Source organism: Lutra lutra, chromosome 12, assembly GCF_902655055.1.
Source record: "Lutra lutra chromosome 12, mLutLut1.2, whole genome shotgun sequence".
In the NCBI taxonomy this organism is placed as follows: domain Eukaryota; kingdom Metazoa; phylum Chordata; class Mammalia; order Carnivora; family Mustelidae; genus Lutra; species Lutra lutra.
In genome coordinates, this window is record NC_062289.1 from 87,346,777 (window position 1) to 87,370,674 (window position 23,898).

General features: G+C 41.8%; 1 protein-coding gene and 1 pseudogene across 2 annotated transcripts in view; one reads left to right on the forward strand and one right to left on the reverse strand.

The window, feature by feature from the left end:
* Positions 1-23,898, forward strand: part of PTPN11 (protein tyrosine phosphatase non-receptor type 11) — an 82,378-nt gene that overhangs the window by 4,264 nt on the left and 54,216 nt on the right. For both annotated transcript variants that reach the window (XM_047696836.1, XM_047696837.1), the window contains exon 2: positions 17,667-17,789. In XM_047696836.1, the coding sequence (XP_047552792.1) occupies positions 17,667-17,789 (123 nt within the window). The remainder of the gene's footprint in view (positions 1-17,666; positions 17,790-23,898) is intronic.
* On the reverse strand, positions 10,970-11,714 carry LOC125081918 (charged multivesicular body protein 4b-like; annotated as a pseudogene).

The window sequence follows — 23,898 nt, forward strand, 5'->3', positions numbered from 1 at the left end:
AACAGAGGTTTTAAATTTTGATGAAATCCAGTTTATCAATTTTTATTTTTATTAAATTAATTGATTAATTAATTAATTCAAAAAGATTTTATTTTTAAGTAATCTCTACACCCCACATGGGGCTTGAACTTACAACCCAGAGATCGAGAGTCATATGCTCTGTTGGCTGAGCCAGCCAGGTGCCCCTCAATTTTTTTTTTAATGGATCATGCTAAGGAATCTTTGCTTAATTAACCCAAGGTCCCAAATGTTTTCTAATAGGTTTATGATGCACTTTGAGTTAATTTTTGTATATGGTGAGGTGTGAAGATTTTATGTATGTGCACACGTATATATATATATTTTGCATATAGATATCCAGTTTTAGCACTGTTTGTTGAAAAGACTGTTTCTTTTGAATTTGTATCTTTGTAGAAAATCTTTTGTCCATTTATATGTGGGTCTGTTTCTGGAATCCATGCTGTTTCATTGATCTGTTTATCTGTCCATATGCCAGTACACATGGTCTTGATTATTGTAGTTTTATTATAAGGTTTGAGATCAATGTTCGTCTTCCAGCTTTGTTTTTCTTTTTCAAATTATTTTTAACCTTGGTATTAATTCAATCAAATAGTTATTGAACCAGGCAGGATAAAGCAGTAAGATTGGCAAAGATGCTATTCATTTGGTTGAGAGAGGGAGAGAAAAGAAAAACCTGCGAATGAAGATTACAATTTCAGGTAGTAGTAACTGCTGGGAAGGCAAAAAAGCAAAACAAGTGGGGGTAATGTTAGTTTGATGAATTTAGGAATGATCTCTCTGAGGAGGTGACCACAGGAGTTGACTCCTGAGTGACCAGTGTTATTCTCAGTTTCATTTTGCCTAATTATCACAATAATTCTTCTTGGGGGCGCCTGGGTGGCTCAGTGGGTTAGAGCCTCTGCCTTCAGCTCAGGTCATGATCCCAGGGTTCTGGGATCAAGCCCCGCGTCGGGCTCTCTGCTCAGCGGGGAGCCTGCTTCCCTCTCTCTCTGTCTGCCTCTGCCTACTTGTGATCTTTATCAAATAAATAAATAAAATCTTTTTTTTTTTCAAAGATTTTATTTATTTATTTGACAGAGAGAAATCACAAGTAAGCAGAGAGGCAGGCAGAGAGAGAGGAGGAAGTAGGCTCCCTGCTGAGCAGAAAGCCCGATGTGGGGCTCGAACCCAGGACCTGGGATCATGACCTGAGCCGAAGGCAGCGGCTTAACGCACTGAGCCACCCAGGCGCCCCTAAAATCTTTAAAAAAAAATTCTTCTTGGTGTGTATAAGATTAGACTTTGTATGCATTCTGTAATTAAAATGTCAGCATATTCAGTATACTGCTATTTCTCAACATCGTAAGTAGGGAAATGAAGGCAGTGAACAATGAAATGACTCCCCACCCACCCCCCTACAGGTGATTCAGTGGTGGCAGTACCGAATTTAGATTTTTGAGGTTGCTGGTGTGCATCACTCTGCCTTGCTCAGCTGACAAAATTGCCTGCATTCTCCAAGCCCTCTTTCAGCATATGGCAGGTCCTTTCCTTTTCCTTTTTTTTTTTAGGACTGTTTATTTATTAGAGAGTACTAACAGGGATAGGAGCAGAGGGAGAGAGAAGGAGAAGAAGCAGGCTTCCCGCTGAGCAGGGAGCCCAACATGGGACTCCATCCCAGGACCCTGGGATCATAACCAGAGCCGAAGGCAGACGCTTAACTGACTGAGCCACCCAGGCGCCCCTCCATTTGCTTTTGTTCTCTGAAAGATGATGTACGGTGACTTGAGCCAGAGAGGAGCGGAACGTTTAGCTTGTTCTCAGACTCCAGGCTTTTGGTTTATCTGTTGCTGGTCAAGTACGTTTTGTCCCAGGCTCTCCTGGTGGCCATGTTGGTTTCTCTCCTGTGGGAGTAAGTAAATGTGCCTTGCTGAAAAATAACAGGCCTTGGCCTTCCCAGTTGCGACTGGGATGACTTCATTAATGTTGTGTCCCGATGTCAGCTCCGGGTTTTGGCCAGAACTGCTCAAAGGCAGGGGCCACTGCTAAGATTACTTACCCTTCTTGCGGATGGTCAGTGCAGAGACTTAGAGAACACACAAGATCCTGAAAAAGCAGAGCCAGCTCAAGTTTGTGATTGTTACTAGTGGGCCTTAGTGTGCTTTGTCAGGCAGCTGTAGAACAATAGGATACTGTCCTTATTCCTCTTTCCCTCTGGGAAACAGACAGCACTTGCCATCTGACGCTGACATTTCTAAGGCTAGGCAGATACTGCCTCACCTTTAAGACAAGGCAAATGCTCACTCTCTGTGGGAGTTGTGGACTGTGGCCAAGGCTTTAACACCCTCAACTGGATTCAAACTCCCTAAATGGGAGCTCAGTTCACTACTGCGATTCGGAGGGTTGTGTGTATTTTGCAAACTTACATGTGCTGTGGTCCTTGACAACGTTGAAATGTGGAAGATGTTATTCATGGTTGCAAGGAGCATTGAATTCAGAGAGGGAGACAGACTTGTGTGCCAGCATCAAATGAGTTTGGTAAAGCTAGTACCAAACTGAAATAGAAATTTATCAGGAGAGGATATTCTGTTTAGAATACATATGTATATGTATACATATAAATACACTGTATGTGTCTGTATATACACACATAAATATATACAGACATAGGATATGTTGCTTGGAAAGGTAGTGGATTCTAGATGCAAGTCTTTATCCTCCCATGGAACCATTCTTCTTCTTCTTCTTTTTTTAAAGATTTTACTTATTCCTTTGAGAGAGAGAGCACAAGCAGGAAGAGAGGCAGAGGGAGAGATAGAAGCAGACTCCCTGCTGAGCTGGGAGCCCGACATGGGGCTCCATCCCAGGAACTGGAGATCATGACCTGAGCTGAAGGCAGATGCTTAACCATCTGAGCCACCCAGGCCCTCCCCATGGAACCATTCTAATGAAACATTGATCCACTCACTTAAGAATTATTATTATGGGATTACTGTGTGCCAGGCGCTGTGCTAGGCCCTCGGTATTCAGGTGTTGGGAGATAGCGAGTGTGGAAGGGCTGAGGTGGGGAAGTTCTTGGAGCACTTCAAGAGCAGAAGGGAGCGCACTGGGGATGCTAGGGAGGTAGGTGGGGACTGGACCACACAGGACCTTATGAGGTCTTCGAGGGTCATGTGGGCCATGGCGAGGAGCTTGGATTGTATTTTAAGAGCAGCGTAAAGCCATAGAAGGATGTGATCAGGGGAGTGGCATGAGCTGGTCAGTTTAAAAATATCCCTCTGGCTACTGTGAAGGAAGGATTGTAGGAGACATGAGTGGACTTGGGGAGAGCAGACAAGTGAGAGAGAGGCTTTGAACTAAGGTAGAAGCCGTTTGTAGAAAGACTTTCAGAGGCAGTTTGCTTTTGTTGCCTTGTCGTCAGAGCTGTGGTGCTAAGCACTGAAGCTCCATGAGAAGATATCATAAAGACAGAGCTATCCGCTACCATTAAAAAGCTGCCTCAACAACTTTTTTCTAGCTTGTTACTTAGACTGCTTGTCCCCATTGACTGCCCTTTCTTCATGACTTACCCTTTTCCTATAGGATATTAAAATTTAATTAGAAAAGAGGAATATTCTTATAATCTGCAGCAAGTACCAAACTATAAACTTTCTCCCCAAGGACAAAGATAATGATTTTTTTCAGAGCAGCTGGTAAGAAAGATATACCCAGTGTCACTTTATATTTAGTCGAGAAACTGAAATTAGACTTTGGATCCCTAGTTTAAATTATCTTCTTAGCATGGCAGCCTTGAATAAGAATAAGTTCCTGAAATTATTGGCCTGCTTAACTGTTTCCCCACAACACTGGGGGAAGAGGGTGCCTAGATAAAACAAAATATTCAGCATGATTGTATTTTCTTTTTGGTTCATCAGCTTTTTTTTTTTTAAGACTCACTTGACATAAGTAAGTTCCTATCCTCAGAGAGCTAAGGCTTTGCAGAATCTGCCTTCACGGACAGGGAGGGTTGGGGGTAGGGAGGTGGGTGGTTATATAGATTCCTGGTGTGATTTCCTAACAAATTGTTTAGGTTTGTAAACTCCCCTGCAGGCAGGGATTCTGTCTTTTGTTTCTTCAAGCTCGCTCAGGCTCCTGTGTTTTAGGCATTTCGTTTTGGACATTGATTTGTGGCTCTTTCTTACAAGTGGTGGTGTGTATGTGTGTGTGTGCGGGCACACATGCTTTCAGCTCCTTGGAAGAGATGGGTGGTACCTGCCTAAGCCATGTGTGACCTGAGACCCTTATTAAGTAATAACGCCAGAAGGTGGCCAGTTAGAAGGGGTTGTCAGGGGCGGCAGGTTTGCAGATGTTGGAATGAGCAAAAGGGGGACACTTTTCCTTCCCTCTCGCCCATGTGACTTTTTCTCTACTTCCTTCCTCCTGATGTCTTATCCTACCTGTTTTTTATCCAGCCCCCCCAATTTCATTCCATCAACAGCCATTAATTAAATGACTAGTATGTACATGGGAGGACTGGAAATTTATCTGTCTCTTCTCATCTGATACCCTTAGACCCGTGGTATTAATCACTTTGTTGATAAACTCAAGTGGAGTTCTGCTAATTTGCATTTTCCCATCTTTTCAGGTAATGCAGATGCATTTATGCTACTTTTTTTTTTTTTTTTAAGGTTAGACTAACCTGTACTACTTACATTCACACCAGGTGGGAAATGGGGCCAGGCTTCGAGATGTATGGCCTCAGTACCTAATATTACAATTGTTCATAATTCTTGAGGCCAGCCCCATGATATTAATTCTACTGTTTGTCTTTACCCTTCCTAATTCTAAGGGATGGAGTGAACTCCAGCTTCTCCTTAGTAGTAATAAGCACGCTACACATCAGTGATTGAACACAAATATTAAATGTAAGTGGGAAAAAGTTTTTGGGGATTACCAGTGCTTTTTGAAAAAATTGCTAAGGAAGAAGAGTTTAAAATAAATCAAAGCTCTCAAGTACATAGGTTATGGACTAGAACTTTTTAATTTCTAATTATATGCTATTTGAAATAATGTAGGGATAGCCCCTGAACCCTGAAGTTAAGTTTATTAAAAGGCAGTGTAACATAAATGATACATATGTCAGAGTGGCCTGTGTGATACTGACATAATTATGCCTGAGAAGAATCTTTCCTGCTGTTTTCCACCAGTAATAATAATGCTAACAAAGGTGATAGCCAATGTTTATTAAGCCCTTGCTCTGTCCGGTCTTTGTTTTAAATGCTGTTTACAGTTTCCCATGTAAACATCACCCTCCTCTGTTCATTCTTAATAACATGATCGGTATAATTGTAAGTTGTAAAGGAGATAATAGAGTTTATTTAATAAAGGGGTAAAGAGACAACCGTTGGCCTTATCTCCTCTTGTCGATCTACGTGATGGGTAGAGTGGTGTTTACATACACTTTCCGCAGTGGAAGTCAATTTATAATATCTTTTGCACCTTCAGCACCAGCAGGATACTCTGTGTAAGCGTTTATTTCTGTGAAACATGCAAAGGTGAGAACATGTGGTTACAAGAAGACAAGCTGTGGGTTTAGATCCTGCTTTAGAAACTTTTAGAAGTAAATAGGAGACTGTAATGGTTACATTGGCACATGGCATTCAGTAAATGTTACCGTAATTTTAACCAGCCATAAAGTATGATAGCCAATCCAACATTATTTTGTTCTTGCTGTTGGAACTGGTTCACAATTGCTGAAAAAAAACCTTTGTAATAAGCGTGGAGAGATCTTCTTGATTTCATAATTTGTAAGTTCTTATTTAAATATATAATATTATTGGTAGTAAAACTATAAATCTGTCTTCTTTCTGTCCCCATACTCTCTCTCCATGTAAGTTCTCATCTCTGTCTTCTCCCTGTCATCCCTTTTTGGTACCTAGTATAGCCAGCTTCAGGGATAAGGATGGATAACTCACTGATGATGGGAATCATGCTGGTGTCTTGAGCAAATGGATTTTTCAGAAAATTTTAAAATAATTTTTAACTTTACTTGGAATTTGTTTCAAACTTTGAGAAAAATTATAAGAATAAGAATAATGCAAAGAACATGCATACGGGTGGAATACCATTTACCCAGATTTACAACTGTTAACTTCCCATCCCATTTGCTTCACGTTTTGTGTGTGTGTGTGTGTGTGTGTGTGTGTGTGTGTGTGTAAATACACATATATAATATTGTGTAATTTTTTCTTCAAAATTTGAAGATAAATTACGTAAATCATAGCCCTTTGATCCTAAATACTTCAGTGTTTATTTTCTAAGAATAAAGTTATCTTTTTAAAAAAAGATTTTTATTTATTTATTTAACAGAGGGGAGAGAGAGAGAACAAGTAGGCAGAGGGAGAGGGAGAAACAGGCTCCCCACCGAGCAGGGAGCCTGACATGGGGCTTGATCCCAGGACCCTGGGATCATGACCTGAGCTGACGGCAGACACTTACCTGCCTGAGCCACCCAGGATCCCCATCTTTTAAAATTTTTAACTAGTAATTTTACCATCGGTAATAATCCTTTTTTTTTGTTTTTTAATATTTTATTTATTTATTTGACAGACAGAGATCACAAGTAGTAGAGAGGCAGGCAGAGAGAGAGGAGGAAGCAGGCTCCCTGCTGAGCAGAGAGCCCAGTGCGGGGCTTGATCCCAGGACCCTGGGATCATGACCCGAGCGGAAGGCAGAGGTTTTAACCCACTGAGCCACCCAGGCACCCCGGTAATAATCCTTTTATCTAACCTGTTGTATTCCAGTTGTGCCAGTTGACCCAATCATGTCCTTCATAGCATTTTTTTTTTCCTCTTCTAGTACGGGATTCAGTTGTATTTAGTTGTTAGATCTCTTTATTCTAGAATACTTCTACAACCTTTTGTCTTTTATGCTAGTGATCTCTCCCCTTTCCCCTCTTAAAATAAAATATTTCTCATTTTGAATTTGTTTCATCATTACTAGATTTCAGCCAGAGTACTATGTAGGCGATACTGTATTCTTCTGGAGTATTGTATCTCGAGATGCATGATGTCTGCTGGTGATGTTAATTATCAGTGACTACCTGGTTAAGGGTTTGTCCATTTTCTCCTTTGTATAATATTTTCCCTCTTTTTTTCTTTCTTGGTAAAGATTTTATTTATTTGTCAGAGGGAGAGGGAGAGAGAGAGAGAGAGCGAGCACAAGCAGGGGGAGCAGCTGGCAGAGGAAGAAACAGGCTCCCCACTGAGCTAGGAAATGGATGTGGAACTCGATCCCAGGACTCTGGGATCATGACCTAAGCCAAAGGCAGATGCTTAACCAACTGAGACACCCAGGCGCCCCATATTTTTTCCCTTGTAACTAATCAGTGGTTAATGAAGACACAGTGTAAGACCATGCAGGTATCCTGCTCCCCACCCCACCCCCCAGTTTCTCCCTAGACTTAGCACCCGTTGATGGTTCTTGGCATATCCAGTCTTTACTGTAGTAAGATGCTTGCTAATTGCATAACAGGGACATTTAAAGTTATACTTCAGGGGCACCCGCGTGGCTTAAGATGCTTAAGCATCTGCCTTTGGCTCAGGTCAGGATCCCTGGGTCCTGGGATGGCGTCCTGCGTCGGGCTCCCTGCTCAGTGCAGAGCCCATTTTTCCCTCTTCCACTTCTCTTGCTCGTGCTCGGGTTCCTGCTCTCGCTGTGTCTTTCTCTGTTAAATAAATAAAATAAATAAAATCTTAAAAAAAAATAAAGTTATACCTCAGTTTTATACAGCAGTAGCTTTTTAAAAACATACAGAAATATATATACTTTTTACGTACTTTGAAATATTTCTTTCCGAATTAAATTGCAAGATGCAAAAACATAAACCTGTGCCTTATCCTGACCTTCTCCAATCCAAATAATTAGGAAGGGGAAAAAAATTTAATATGTTTAGAAAAATGCAACTCATATTAGTAAATGAAAATACATATATTTCTTTCAAATATGTTTGCTTACTGGCTTTGTTGAAGGGAAAAACAAATCCAGAATATAGGTGTGATTTTTAAAAAATGCACTTAATAGAAAGAAAATTATATTTTCTTCTGACTCATAAATTAAAGCCGAAAACTAAACAGTTTATATTCTATCTACCAGAACCCTGGTAGAATGGTTGCCAAACTTTGTAGCAATGTTTATGACTTTGGTTCTTTTCTTCCAATGTCCCGATTAAATATAAAATTTCATTGCTTTAAATGGGGTTTGTTTATGGGGGTGCACAATGTGGTCTACTTTATTTAACTTGTCCTATAGAAAGAACCCTGAGCCCCTGTTTTGTTTTAGAGATAGTGCAAGGTGGGGGAGGGGCAGAGAGAGAGGGAGAGAGAATCTTTTTCTTTTTTTTTTTTTTTTAAAGATTTTATTTATTTATTTGACAGATCGAGACACAGCCAGAGAGGAAACAGGGGAAGTGGGAGAGGGAGAAGCAGGCTTCCCATGGAGCAGGGAGCCTGGTGTGGGGCTCAATCCCAGGATTTTGGGATCATGACCTGAGCTGAAGACAGACGCTTAACAACTGAGGCACCCAGGCGCCCTAAGGGAGAAAGAATCTTAAGCAGGTTCCACGCCCAGTGCAGAGCCCATTATGGGGCTGGATCTCATGACCCTGAGATCATGACCTGAGATGCAATCAGGAGTCAAGTGCTTAACCGACTGAGCCACCCAAGCATCTCATTTGTTTTTTAATATGTATTTGTTACCATGGTTATGAACACCTGCACATTCACAGATGAGGGGCACACAACAAAGCTGGGTGAAGTACTGTAAAGGTGCAAGAGTGGTAACAGAGACACAGAGAAGCAGACCAAGAGTTCTTTCCCTCCTGGTATAGTTAAGGTATCAAATTTAGGGTTTTTCAAATGCTTTGGGAGGCTTTGGGACACATTTTTGCCTTATGCACAAGGTGTCCTGGACCTGTGCATAAGGAAATTCTTTTTTTTTTTTTAAGATGTTATTTATTTATTTTAGAGAGCATGTGTGCACATACACACACCCAAGAGAGGGCAGGGCCAGAGGGAGAGGGAGGAGCAGACTCTTTGCTGAGCAGAGACCCCGACGCAAGGGCTCAGATCCCAGGACCAAGACATCATGACCTGAGCTGAAGGCAGACACTCAACTGACTGAGCTACCCAAGTGCCTCTGCTTTGGAAAAAATATTAAAATTGTAACCATGCAGATAAGGGAAGATAACCACCTTAGCACTACAAATCGGATAAAAATTGTGTACTAGAAATAATTTTTTTTTTTTTTTTGAAGAGCTAGTGGGGTAGGTCTGAAGAGAGCCTTTGCCAGCTGACACTTCTCTTCTGACAGCCTCTTGTGACACCACCTATGACCTATATCAATGGGGAACTATGGATGTGGAAGAGCCCTGACAGGCGTTCCCATCTCCCACAACGTCTGCTTTTGTCCTTCCTTTCTAATCACAAATATTTAAAGAATCATGTGTTAGCCCCTTTGTGTGGAGCTAGAGGTACACATTGGTACGGTAGCAGACAGGTTCTCTCTCTTGGGAGCTGCCAGTCAAGTCTTTAACCTGGTATTTGGATGGATGTGTGATTAGATTTCATGTTGATATCACCCAGGGGATGCTCAGGGTGCTGTGAAAAGGTGAGATGGGAGCGTCCGAAGAAAAGCACGTGCAGAGGCCACATGGGGCATACTTGAAGAAAACAGAGAAGTCACCAGAATAAGAGAGTCAAGTTGGAGGGCAGTTGGGTGGCTCAGTCCGTTAAGCATCTGACTCTCGATTTTGGTTGAGATCATGATCTCTGGGTTGTGGCTATGTGGTCAGTAGGGAGTCTGCTTAAGATTCTCTCTCCTTCTCCCTCTCCCCTTACCCTCTCATGCTCAATCTCTTTCTCTCTCTCTCTCTCTCATAAATAAATAAATCTTAAACAAAAAAGAGAGAGAGAGAGAGAGAATTAGGTTGGGGCCACACCTTGCAGGGTCCTGTGAAAATCTGTGCCTTTGTTGTAAGTATTTTATTCGGCCTAAAAACTAAATTCCTAGTTCCAAAGGTGAAACTCTTAAGGGCTGGTTCTGTGCTAAGCATTTTATGTGTATTAACTTATTTGTGTCTCACAACAGTGCTATGAATTAAGTTTTTCTAACCATAGTGAGAAACCCCAAAATCATAAAGGAAAAAACCCGATAAATTTAACCATGCCAAGGTGAATTTCTGTGGAAAAAGAATACCACAAACAGTGAAAAGTGCAAAAAGCTAAGATGAATATTTGCCACGCATATAATAAAGAATCATTTTCTGGTTATTTCAAGGGCTCCTGTAAATCAATAAGACGGAAAAAAATGCAAGAGAAAGCGAACAATGAGAAACTGACAACTCACAGAAAAGGAAGAAAAAGGGGCTCTGAAAACATAAAAAAGTGCTTAGTGTCACACAGAAATGCAAACTAGAATGGTACTTTTTTCCATGAATCAGATCGACCAAGATGAAAAAATTTGGTAATATATGCAGTATTGGCAAAAGTGAGAGAAAACAGGGGCTTTCACACTCAATTTCTGGGAGTCGAAACTGGCACCTTCTTTTGAGTGCCGCTGGGGAGATTTGTCAAAGTGAAAGGCAAACTCTTGCCAAAGCAATTTTCTGAAAATCCAATTTACGGATGTACTTGAAAAAGTGTATAATAATGATTGTAAAGGATGTCTTCTGCTGTATTGATTTTTTTTTTTTTTGGATTTGCAAATACAGTTTATTTTGCAGAAATTCAACATTATAAACAGCAGGCATCTCCCACCCCACCCCCCACCCCCGCCCTTGCCCCTCTCCCCGTCTTGCTGGGTGCAGAGCGTGCTATGCGGAGAGTGAGCAGTGATGCAGCCCTACTGCTTTGCGGGGAGTTTCAGGAGTGATGGAACCTGCCTGCACATGTCCTCCCCCCTCCCCACCCCCACGCACCTGTCCACTGCACAGCCCACCAGAGTCTGTCTGGACTACACTGGACCAGTTAAATGGATCCAGCCCAGTTCTCCAATTCCTTCATATCATCCTCTTTCTCTTCCTTCTTCTTGCTGGGTTTTGATGGTGAGGTTATAGAGGGAACATTTGGTAGAGGGACTGTTGCGGGTCCACTGATTTCCAGCAAATTCTTGTCTAGTTCTTCCTGTTCTAATTCTTCTAATTCTGCCATGAGCTCCTCCTCATCAAACCCTTCTCCATATCCTACAGGTTTTGAAATAGCTGTTGAAAGCTCCTTTGCAAGTTCTTACTGGTCAGCAATGTCCTGCCTTAACTCATCAATTTTGTCGATGGCCGTGTTGTCGTGGGCAGCCTTCATGGCCTTAGCAGCAGAGCCCATGTTCTTGAGCACCTCTGTGTTGGTCCTGGCGTTCTCCAGGGCCTCCCGCTGAAACTTGATGGTGGCTAGTGTGCCATCGATCTGCGCCAGCTGCTTTCTGTACCTCTTCCTGCGCTTCGGTGCCTAGAGGCCCCACGGGCTTCTTTCTGTGCCGGGCTTCTTGGTGCCGGTCAGCTCCTCCTCCAACTTCATCTCCAGGAATTCCTTCCTCCTACTTGGCATCTCCAACATGTCCCACAGCCCCTGGATGGCATCCTGAGGGGTCAGGCTGTCCTTGCTGGCCTTACCCCCTCCTGCTCTAAACAGTTTCCCGAACAGTGACATGGTTTCTGCTTGCCAAGCCGGCCTGTGCCTCCTGCTTCAGCTCTGCTCGGGTCCAGCACCTACTCCCCTTGTCTTTTTTTTTTTTTTTTTTTTTTAAAGATTTATTTATTTTAGAGAAAGCGAGCGCACTGGGGGAGCGGCAGAGGACAGGAATCCAAGCCCACTCCCCACTGATCTTAGAGCCCAGTGTGAAGCGCAGTCTTACAACCCTGAGATCATGACCTGAGCCAAAACTAAGAGTCGGACGCTTAACCGACTGAGCCCTTCTGCTGTGCCCCTCTGCTGCATTATTTGCAATAACAAAACCTAGGCAAACTATAAATGTCCTGTAATGGGGATTAAATTCTTGCGAGTATATTCACAACGATGGACTATTGTGTAGCCATTAAAAAGAATGTACTGCCACAGAAGGATCTTCAAGCTGTGGTAAATGAAAAATACTGGGGTGTAGATCAGGAGGATTCCACGTGTCTGTGTTCGTGGAGGCAGTAGTGTGTTTGCACACATGTATTTGTTACTATGTCCATTTTCTGGATGAGTTAACAGGAAAGTGAAATCACTAGCCCATGTTCACAGAGCTGGGATGTGAATGAGGGCTGTCTAGCTGTAGCCCATGGGATTTTTCTCAAGGCCAGTCAGAATGATGTTTAGATTCCCCCTAAAACACTAGTGAGATGGTGTAGGAAAAAGTAAAAATAAGATGAATTTCAGTTAATGTAAACAGCAGGAATGTTGATAGATTATTCCTTGTCAGAACAACCTTACATTTATTGTTATGATTGTCAATAATAATATTTAACATTTAGTGCTTAGTGTGCACCAACACTTGGACAACTAAGCATCTTGAACTTAACACATACCAAATCTAACCCTTGATTTTGCTCTCCCTACCCTTTCCATGTTTTTTTTTTTTTTATCTGCTAGAGCTTTTTTTTTTTTTTTAAAGATTTTATTTATTTATCTGACAGACAGAGATGGCAAGTAGGCAGAGATGCAGGCAGAGAGAGAGGGGAAGCAGGCTCCCCGCTGAGCAGAGAGCCCGATAGGGGGCTTGATCCCAGGACCCTGAGATCATGACCTGAGCTGAAGGCAGAGACTTAACCCGCTGAGCCACCCAGGCGCCCCCCTTTCCATGTTTCCAACCTTCTAGTTGACTAGACCCCAAACCTAGGAGTGTTCTTACTTTTTTCTTTCCCATTCCATGTATAATCCTTTAGGAAATCCTCTTGTCTACCCTGAAGATAATCCTAGTTGGACTTTTATCACTCCTCCCACTGCTGCCACCTTGGTCCTTTTACCATCATTTCTTGTCTGGATTATTTATCACAGTGGCTTTCTTAACTAACTTGTGTGTTTTCCCTGTGCAGTAGTTTGAAAGGTGATTTAAAAATGTAAGTCAGATCGTGTTGCTCCTCTGCCTAAACCTTCCAGTCCTTAACCATTTCACAAAAAATAAAGGTTGAAGTTTTTATAGTGTCTCCAAGGCCCTACATCGTCTGGCTTTTCATTACCTCACTGGCCTCCTCTGCCTGTCTGTCCCTTGCCCATTTTGCCCCAACCACACTGGCCTCTTGCATACGTGTCATATACTGTCCGCCCATTGCCTGGTATGTCCCTCTCCTGTAAACAGGCATGTTGCTGCCATGCTTCTTTGAGGTCTTGTCAGATGTTACCTTATCACTGAACCCCACCTCCCCTGTAGCCTATATAAGCATCCCCTCTCGCTGCTTTCTTCCTCTTTTTAAAAAATTTTTTAAAAAAGATTTTATTTATTTATTTGACAGAGAGAGAGAGAGAGAGAGAGGGATCACAAGTAGGCAGAGAGACAGACAGAGAGAGAGGAGGAAGCAGGCTCCCTGCCGAGCAGAGAGCCCGATGCGGGGCTCAATCCCAGGACCATGGGATCATGACCTGAGCTGAAGGCAGAGGCTTTAACCCACTGAGCCACCCAGGCACCCCTAAATTTTTTAAAAAGATTTTATTTATTTTATTTGACAGAGGGAGTGTGTGTGAGAGAGAGAATGAGCAGGGGAGAGGGGGCAGAGGGAGAGGGAGAAGCAGATTCCCTGCCAAATATGGAGCTTGATATGGGCTTGATCCCAGGACTCCGGGATCACAACCTAAGATGAAGGCAGATGCCCAAGTGACTGAGCCACCCAGGTGCCACACCTTTTTTTTTTTTTTTTTTAGGATTTAATTTATTAATTTGTTAGTGAGAGTACATGAGTTGGGGGAGGAGCAGAGGGGCAGAGAGAGGGAGAAAGAGAGAATCTCCAGCAGATTCCCTGCTGAGCAGGGAGCCTGGTTTCTGGTCTTGATCTTATGACTCTGAGATCATGACCTGAGCTGAAACCAAGAGAGTCAAGGGTTGGGTGCTCAACTGACTGAGACACCAAGGTGCCCCATTACTTTATTCCTCTTGTAGCAGTTATCACCATGTGACATTTTATTTAGTTACCCCCCCCTTTTTTTTTTTTTTAATCTCTCCATTGCAAAGAAACCCTCTTGAGGGCAGGGTTATTCTGATAACTGGCATGCGGTCCTCATAGCCTGTGTTGGGTATCCACTGTTTGTGGCATGAGTGAATTTAGTAAGCCCTCTTTTTTATTATCCCAGTTTATTCTTTTTTATTTTCGTTTTTTATTTATTTTATTTTTTGCCCAGCCCCTATTCTTTTTTTTTGAATAGCTTTAATGAGATATCACTCACATACCATACATATTTAAAGGACACAGCTCAGTGGCTTTTAGTATATTCACATACTGCACTATAATCTTAGGACATTCCCACCATCTCCAAAAGAAACCCTGTACCTATTAGCTATCCACCTTCTCAAAGCAAGCACTAATCTATTTTCTGACTATGGATTTGCTTATTCTGGATACTTCACATCAATGGAATCATAGAACATGTGGCCTCTTGTGTCTGGTTTCTTTCCTTTAGCCTAATATTTCTGAGGTTCATCTAAATTGTAGCATTTATCAGTACTTCATTACTTTTTTTTAATGATTTTGCTTATTTATTTATTTGAGAGAGAAAAAACACAAGCAAGGGGAGGGGCAGGAGAAGGAGAGAGAGAATTGCTCAAGCAGACACTGTGTTGAGTATGGAGCCCAATGTGGGGCTCGATCCCCTGACCCCAAGCTCCTGACCCGATCCAAAACCAAGAGTCTATTGCTCAGCCAACTGAGCCATCCAGGTGCTCCCAGTAATTTGTTACTTATAATGGCTGAATGATATCATACTGTATGGATTCTCAGTTTATTCTTAAATGGAACATAAGAATTATCATTGCAGAAAAAAATGATCAGTCCTTGCCTTTTTGAGGACGCTGAGTCCGAGGAGGAAAGAACTTGCCTGGGTCATGAGCTAGTAAGCGGTAGAGCCCTAATCACAAGGCTGCAGAGCTCTCCGTGCCCTTAATGAATGATTTATGACAGCTCTTCCCTCTTGCCTTTTCTCTCCTTCACTGTCCTAACACACTGTAATTGGGCCAATATTTGTAGAGAAGTCTCTTGAAAGTTCATTTGATTATCAGTGCCAAGACTCTGCATTTAATAATGATGTACGTTCCCTGGAGTATTGAATTAGCCTATAAAGGTCAGATAATTTGACTTCAGAAATTACTCTTTTTACCACAAATCTTGGTGACTTTTGGAATCCATGAAGGAAATCTTGCTGGGAACTAGAGAGGAATTCTCTGAAGTGGATGGCATTCATGGTGGACTTCGTTATTTGTGTGTGTGTGTTTTTTTTTAAAGATTTATTTATTTATTTGACAGACAGAGATCACAAGTAGGCAGGGAGGCAGGCAGAGAGAGGGGGAGAAGCAGGCTTCCCGCCGAGAAGAGAGCCCGATGCAGAACTCGATCCCAGGACCGCAGGACCATGACCCGAGCCGAAGGCAGCAGCTCAACTGACCCAGCCACCCAGGCGCCCTGTTTGTTTGTTTTTAAAGATTTTATTTATTTATTTGACAGAGATCACAAGCAGGCAGAGAGGGAAGCAGAGAGAGAGAGAGGGGGAAGCAGGCTCCTTACTGAGCAGAGAGCCCGATGCTGGGCTCCATCCCAGAACCGTGGTTCTGGGATCATGACCTGAGCCGAAGGCAGAGGCTTTAACCCACTGAGCCACCCAGGTGTCCCTATTTGTGTGTTTTTAAAAACTTTTTATTCTGAAATAATTCAAATTTATACAAATGTTGTAAGAATAATACAACTTCGGTGTACTTTTAACCCAGATTTAGCAGCTAACATTGTACACACTTGCCTCCCCCCATATATATATATACACACTGTATGTATAACTTCAGTCTGAACCATTTGAGAGTAAGTACCAGATATGATGTCTTGTTACTCTAAAATACTTCAGTGTGTATTTCCTAAAAACAGAGACACAGACATAGTTATCAGTATGCTTGTCAAAATCAGGAAATTTACATTATAATAGTATTATTATCAAATTTCTGCCTCCCCCTGGTCAGTGATAACGCCCAGAAAGAACCATGCAGTGTATTCTTGTGTCCTATTTCTGGCCTGTAATCTGGAAAGTTCTTCCTTGGCTGTCCCCTCCCCCTTCACAGTTTTGACATTTTTGAGGAGTACGTGCCTGTGAGTTTGTGGAATGTCACGCACTTGGGGTTTGTCCGATGTTCCTCCGAATTCGATTAGGTAATGCATTTTTGGCAGCAATAGCACAGAAATGGCACGTGTTCTCAGTGAGTGTCGTCAGGAGGCACATGATGCCAGTTTAATCCATAACCGGTGACGCTAACTTTCATCAACTGGTTAAGATAGAGTCTGTCAAGTTCTCCACTATGAGGTTCATGAATATTCGTTATTTGTTAATTAATAAGCATTTTGTAGGGAGGTTCTTTGAGTTGTTGTAAATACCATCCTTCCTGAAATGTTCACCCACCAATTTTAGTGTCCTCTGATGATTCTTGCCTGAATCATTCATGTGCTGGTTACCAACTGGTGATTTTCTAATCCTCTTATACCTTCTATACTGCTTATATATTACATATACATATACAGAATATTATATATTCTATATTGCTTATATATTATTCTTTGTGATTCTATTGCAAAGAGCTTTCCCTTTGTCCCCATGTATTTTTTGTTTAAGATTTTATTTGTTTATTTGAGAGAGAGAGCCAGAGCTCTAGGAGGGGGAGGGGCAGAGGGGGGAGGGAGAAGCAGGCTCCCCGCTGAGCGGGGCACTGTGGCATGTAAGGTACTCCAAGCTCATCTTACTTTTTTAGTGCCCCAGACCTGGAATCAGCTCTTTCTCCAAGGAACCCAGTTCCTTTTGTTGGAGAATGGTATTTAGAAATCATGATAACGGGGCTGGTTATGCTGATGGCTTCTGGGGTATCATTGCTTCCAAGCCCTTTTGGAAGAGAGAACTAGGAAGATATGTATGCATCTGCATGCACAAAAGCACATAGACTTGCACAGAACCATACATCTGTATTTCTGTAGCCATCTCTATATGTGTATTAAAAAACTAGAGTTTATATTGCCTCCAATTCTAATCTGGTTTATTCTGGTTTTCCCCTTTCCATATTTGTATCCCCTCTCTAATAGTGAGAAACCTGGCTCTCATTATCCTTAATATGTTTATTTATTCACTAGTTTCTTTCTTTACTTGTTTAATTCTACTCCATGTGTTCAATCTCCTGACCATACGGACTATTTTTCAGGGCGTTGGGCTTGGCTTCGTACCCATACCCCCACCCCCAGTCCCACTGACCATGCCCCTGGCCCCACTGACTACGCTAGCGGATCCCAGGATCCTTCCAAGAGGAAGTCAAGGAGGGGGGCGGTGATTAAAGAGAAGAGGGTTAAGAGGAAAGGAAGGTCCTATTTTATATTTTTATTAGCTACTCTACTCATGGGCATTTTAGCTGTCATGGTGTGGAAAGTAGTGCTTTCTGGAGCATTTCTGGAGAATTTTGGTTTTCATTGCTCTATTTTTCTCTCACTCAAGATGGTTTCACCCAAACATCACTGGCGTGGAGGCCGAAAACCTGCTGTTGACAAGAGGCGTTGATGGCAGTTTTTTAGCGAGGCCCAGTAAAAGCAACCCTGGAGACTTCACCCTTTCCGTCAGGTAAGTTGGAAGAAAAAGAGAATGCTGCAAGGGTTTTTCTGGTGGGAAATGTTGAAACCCCTCCAGGACAACTTGCTACCCTCATTGAGAGTTTGAAGGCCTGCCTGTGGGCCTGTGGTGAGGCCTGGTCTACGTGTCAGATGCGACTCAAGCCCGCTTGCAAGGCTCAGGCGTGGCCTCCTGAGAGTGGGCATGTGGGAATGCGGCAAAAGGGGTGTCATCATGGGCACTTCTTCTCCCTTGAGGAAACCCCTGAGGGTGAGGTGGACAGAGTGTTGCAAGTCTTTAAGCCACACAGTGCTCCATCCTGGTTCTAGTCATCCTGAACCTGGTGGCTTGCATTTTTCCTTTTCCTTCTGTTGATTTCTTTTTGGGAAAATTGCTTTCTAAGAGTTACTTCAGATCAGTTTTCTTTTTCAAGTAACTAACATCACTGAGGAAGTTGTGGTCCCTTTTGTTCCCCTGCCCAGTCCCGTTCTCCTCCCTCTTTCCCCAGAGGAAACCACCATCGAGAGGTTGGCATATATCCTTCCTGAATGTGTTTTTATACTTGTACTGTCTTGGTGCTATTGTGAACAATATAAAGTTGGTTTGTGTGTTTTTAGAATTCATATACATGGTCTTATTATATATCTGCTATTCTGCAACTTCCTTTTTAAAGTTTTTGAGTTCTCTGCTGATCTAATTCTTCCTTTTAATGGCCAACATAATTTACTTACTTCTTAATTAAAAAAAATAATAAAAGCAGATTCATAAAGCAGTAGAGTTATAGCTCCTCGAATAATCTAGAGGAAAGGGAATAAGTACATCAGAGAAAGTCAGTTTCTAGAAAAATTCTGTCACACTTGCTCATAGAGACATGTAACAGGATGCTGGTCATACTGTTCAAAAAACTTTAAACTAAAAACAACTCAGTGTCCCACAATAGAGGGTTGGATAAACTGGTCGGTTTATTTAGGATCCCCTTTGGGACTTGGGAAATATCTTTTTGGGTTAGGTTAGTTTTTTTGAGGAGCCCCTGTCCTTAGCTTTTACTTGTGTTCTTCTTTTTTAAGATTTTCCTTATTTATTTGAGAGAGTGCATGCGCGTGAGAGCACGAGCAGGGGGGTGGGGGAGAGGGAGAAGCAGACTTCTTGCTGAGCAGAGAGCCCGATGCGGGGCTGGATCCCAGGACCCCGGGATCATTGACCTGAGCTGAAGGTAGACGCTTAACCAACTGAGCCACCCAGGCGCCCTTGTGTTTCAGTTCAAGGAATGGATCTTTCAGTCCTAAGGATTTACCTCAGCACAGGCTTCTAACTTAAAGCTGTGTGATATTTGGTCTGTAAGAGTTTGGTTGGAGAGCATATGATAATGCTGCTGCTGCTGATAGCAGACGTGACTGAGGACTTGACATATGTACCATGCCATTGCACCACACACTGGGCACATATCATTGTATTTAATTTTCCCGACGGCCTGGGAATAAGTTCCACAATTACCTTCATTTTGCAGATGAGTAAGCTGAGGCACAGAGGTTAAGTTAGTTAGCTGGTCTCACGGCTTGTCAGTGGCAGAACCAGGGCTAGAGAATTGGTGTGATTTTTTTTTCCCCCTTTTTCCTCAACGTTTTTTTTTTTTTTTTTTTTAAATGTCTGACCTGCAGAGAAGGTGAAAGGTGAATATAGTGGACACGCACATTCTCTTCACCGGCCAGCGTTTTGTCACGTTTGCTCTTTCTGAGTATGTTTGTGTATATACTTTTTCCCCCCCTGAACTTTTTGAAAATAAGTTGCAGATAATCAGGATATTTATTTTTATCTTTATTTTATTTTATTAAAAAAATTTTTTTAGAGATTTTATTTTTAAGTACGCTCCACACCCAACGTGGGGCTCGAACTCACAATGCCGGGATCAAGAGTCTGCATGCTCTACTGACTATGCCCGCCAGGGGCCCTTATTTGCACCTTTAAATACTTCGGTGTGTATGGCAGAGAAACAAGGGCTTTCTGGACAGTTATAGAATCATTAAGAGTAATACATTTTAACCTTGCTTCAATAATATTGTCAAATATATAATATACTGTCTGTATTCAGACTTCCCTTATCATTTCAGTAATGGCTTTAAAAGCAGTTGAGTCTCTCTCCACCCTCTACCCCTCCCCGGCCCCCAGACTAGATTCAGGAGAATCTCGTCAAAGATCATTCATTGCTGGGGCGCCTGGGTGGCTCAGTGGGTTGAGCCTCTGCCTTCGGCTCAGGTCATGATCTTGGAGTCCCGGGCTCTCTGCTCAGCAGGGAGCCTGCTTCCTCCTGTCTCTCTGCCTGCCTCTCTGCCTGCTTGTGATCTCTGTCTGTCAAATAAATAAATAAAATCTTAAAAAAAAAAACAACAAAAAAACCCAAAGATCATTCATTGCATTTAATTTTTATGTTTCTAGTCTCTTTCTCTCTCCTGACCTTTTCTTTTTATCCCCACCTTTTAGCTTTTTGGGGAGTCAGGCCAGTCATTTCTTGGGTCGTCCTCCAATCTCAATTCGCTGATTGTTTCCCTATTTTCACATTCACATGAAACATTTTGGGCAAGCACACTCCAGAGCCCATGCCGGACCACCCCGTTATTTCACAGGAGGAAGCACAGAGTGCCTGTTTGGCCCATCCTTTGGTGTTATTCGGCTTAACTGCTGGATTCCGGTGCTTGCCAGATTTTTTCATTACAAAGGCGCCTTTTTCTTTTTGTAATTACTAAGTGGTCTGATGGATGATAGTTTGCGTCTTCTTCCCCAGAATTTTCTCACTTCGTGTTTTTAGCATTCGTTGATGAAGTTTGTCTGAATAAATCATTTTATGGCACCTGAAAAATTATTTTTCGAATTCTGTTATTTCTTTTTTTCTTTCTTTCTTTCTTTTTTTTTTTTTTTTAAAGATTTTATTTATTTATTTGAAAGAGAGAACACGAGCAGGGGAGGGGGTCAGGTGGGGAGAGAAAGAAGGAGAAGCAGACTCCCTGCTGAGCAAGGAGCCAATGGGCACTGGACCCCAGGACCCTGAGATCACGAGATCATGACCTGAGCCAAAGGCAGATGCTTAACGATTGAGACACCCAGGCGCCCCTCATTATTAATTTGATGTTCTAGTTGCCCCACATTTGGCTGGCGTGGTTCCTGTTATCCTTTTGATATTTCTTCAGTGATCTTTGAGTACATCCTTGCCTTCTGGCTCTGTGAGATGTTTTAGGTTATTTTTGTAGTTTTTTTCCCCCACCCCAAGCCTGGAATCATTTCGTTTCTCTCAAGAGCCTTGAGTCTTTCAATGGGAAATAGTGTTCAGGAACCAAGATTTAGAAGCTAGGTGTATTTATTGCTTCTTAGCCCTCACAGTAGACAGAGCTGGGAAATAAATATTTATATATTTTAGACCAAGTGTTCTTACTGATAGTTCCAGTTCAATGCAACTTTCTCACCTTTTCCCATTCCATATTTGTGTTTCCCTTCTCTTGTATGGGGAACCCTGCTTCCAGATGCAGCAATATATGACCACTTGGCCAATTCTATAATACAAAAATAGTTCCAGAATTACTATACCACTGTCATTTTTTAAAAAAAGATTTTATTTATTTATTAGACACACAGATAGAGATCACAAGTAGGCAGAGAGGCAGGTGGGCGGAGGTGGGGGGAGCGGAAAGCAGGCCCCCTGCTGAGCAGAGAGCCCGATGCAGGGCTCCATCCCAGGACCCTGAGATCATGACCTGAGCTGAAGGCGGAGGCTTAACACACTGAGCCACCCAGGCACCCCTGGAATTAATTTTCTTTGTGGTTGTGAGTTAATTACAAAGCGAGATTTCTGTTTGTATTCAGTGTTTTTCAGGTATTCATTTTTTTCTGATCTTTGTTGATTAAATTGTATGTTTTGAATATGTGAAGCGTTTATAAGATTTAAAAATAAAACTGTATAAAAAGGTATTTTCTGAGAAATCCCATTTTTTTTAATCTATCCCTTGCATCATTTCCATCCATCCCTGTAGGTCATCATTTCCCTTAATTTCTAGTTTATCCTTTTGTTTCTTTGTACACATGAAGTAGAATTCTATCTTTCCCTATAGTTTACTTTTTTCACTTACAGAAACCTTTTAGTAATCTTTCTCATCTTCGTAGTCAACTGAATAGTGTATAAATGTATACAATTTCCCTATAGATGGGAATTTAGTTTTTTCTAATATTTAACAGCGGCTGATACGGCTGCAGTGAATGGGATCACATTTTGCCTATGTTCTGTGCTTTGGAAAAGCTGTCTTTGGAGTGAATTCCTGGGAGGGAGGTGATTGGGGGAGACAGTAAATGCACAGGTGGCATTGCTTTAAGATTCTTCTCTGTAGTGATTGCACCGTCTTGCACCACCAGTCATGCACGGGGGGCCCCGTTTCTCCACAGCGTCACCATTTGAGTGTGGTCACGTTTTTCCTTTTCATTAGCTTGATAGATGAGAAATGGTGTCTTTGCGAATTTTAATTTTTATTTCTCTCAGGATTGAAGGTGAGCATCCTTTAGTGCATGTAAAGACCATTTGTATATCTTTTTTTGAACTTAGAACCATTGCTTTTGACAGTTGTGCAACACGGCCAACTTTCACTTTTTCTGTTTTTTTGTTTATAGCCGCTGTTATAGGTGTCCGCGTGCCTCTGTGTGTGCGTGTTTGCATGCGTGTATGCATGCGTATATGATGTGATTATTGTTGTGGTTCTGTGCAATCCAACCTTTATATTATGTGCCCATGCTTAAAAATTGATCATTATGTTACCTTATATTCAGTTCATCAAGGAAGATGCCCCCTCCCTTTTTTCCTCCTCCTCCCACTCTGCCTTTATAATCTTGAGGAAAAAAAACACAGAAAAATACATGAAGTTACGTATAATCACTCATGTTGTATTTATGGCCATCTTCCCTTCAAAATAGAATATAAAATAAAACAGAATTTCCCTTTACTCACTGTCCTTGATCCTGTGCTTCCTTTTGTCCCATTGGCAGCTAGTCTCATTGGCAGCTAGTCCCATTGGCAGCTAGTCTCTAATGAAAATTTAATTTTTCATTAAAAAAAAAACAAAAAAATATATGTATGTATGTATGTATGTAATATAGTAACATTACCTGGAAATAGTATTTTCACAATAAAAAATATAGCACATATATATGTGTGTGGGTATGTCTGTATCTTAAATAATCTATAGTATTACTGTGTGTGTGCTTACATTTTCATAAATGGTACATCTTGAGCATATCATTCTATGCTGTGCTACTTTCATGCACGACTATGTTTTTGAGCTCTGTCTGTGTATTAATGTCGTTCATACCTGAAATATCTTTCTTTGTGTTATGGCGTTAAGTAAAGGCTAGAAATGGGAAGCTCAGATGTTCAAGTGGAGTCGGATATAGTTGACCTGAAGGTGAGGGTGACTGGAAGGACCCTCTTTACCCACTGGAGAAGGTTGTCACCAATAATTAGAAGTAAGGTATTGTCAGGAACATTTTGGGATGGTTTTTCTTATTTTCTTTAGTCCCCATGTTCTTTTTTATTTGGTAGAAATGTGTTTATATTTTCCAGAGGCTTCATCAATAATCTGCAGGATCAGACTAAAAGCTCATATAGGTCAATGGTTATCATTTTGGAAGTGCTTGGCCCCTTGGTAATAATGAGTGTCCTTGTGATGTATTCATTTGTTCAGAAAACTGAATGGAAATCACAGGCTGCCTAGGCTAACTAAAATACCAAGTTTTATTTATTTAAGGTTTCTTTTAAGATTTTATTTATTTATTTGGCGGAGAGACAGCGAGAGAGGTAACACAAGCTAGGGGAGTGGAAGAGGGAGAAGCAGGCTTCCCGCTGAGCAGAGACCCCGATGTGGGGCTCAGTCCCAGAACCGTGGGACCATGACCCGACCTAAAGGTAGACACTTAACGACTGAGCTACCCAGGTGCCCCTAAAATGCCAAGTTTTAGAAACTTTTGATCAATGTTTTGTCACCTCAATGGGAAAACATTTTAGCTATCTTGTGCTGGAAACTGTCAGTTGTCTGTGTTTTTAAGGTACGATTAAGGTCTGTGATTATTTAAAATATGATTTAAGGTATTA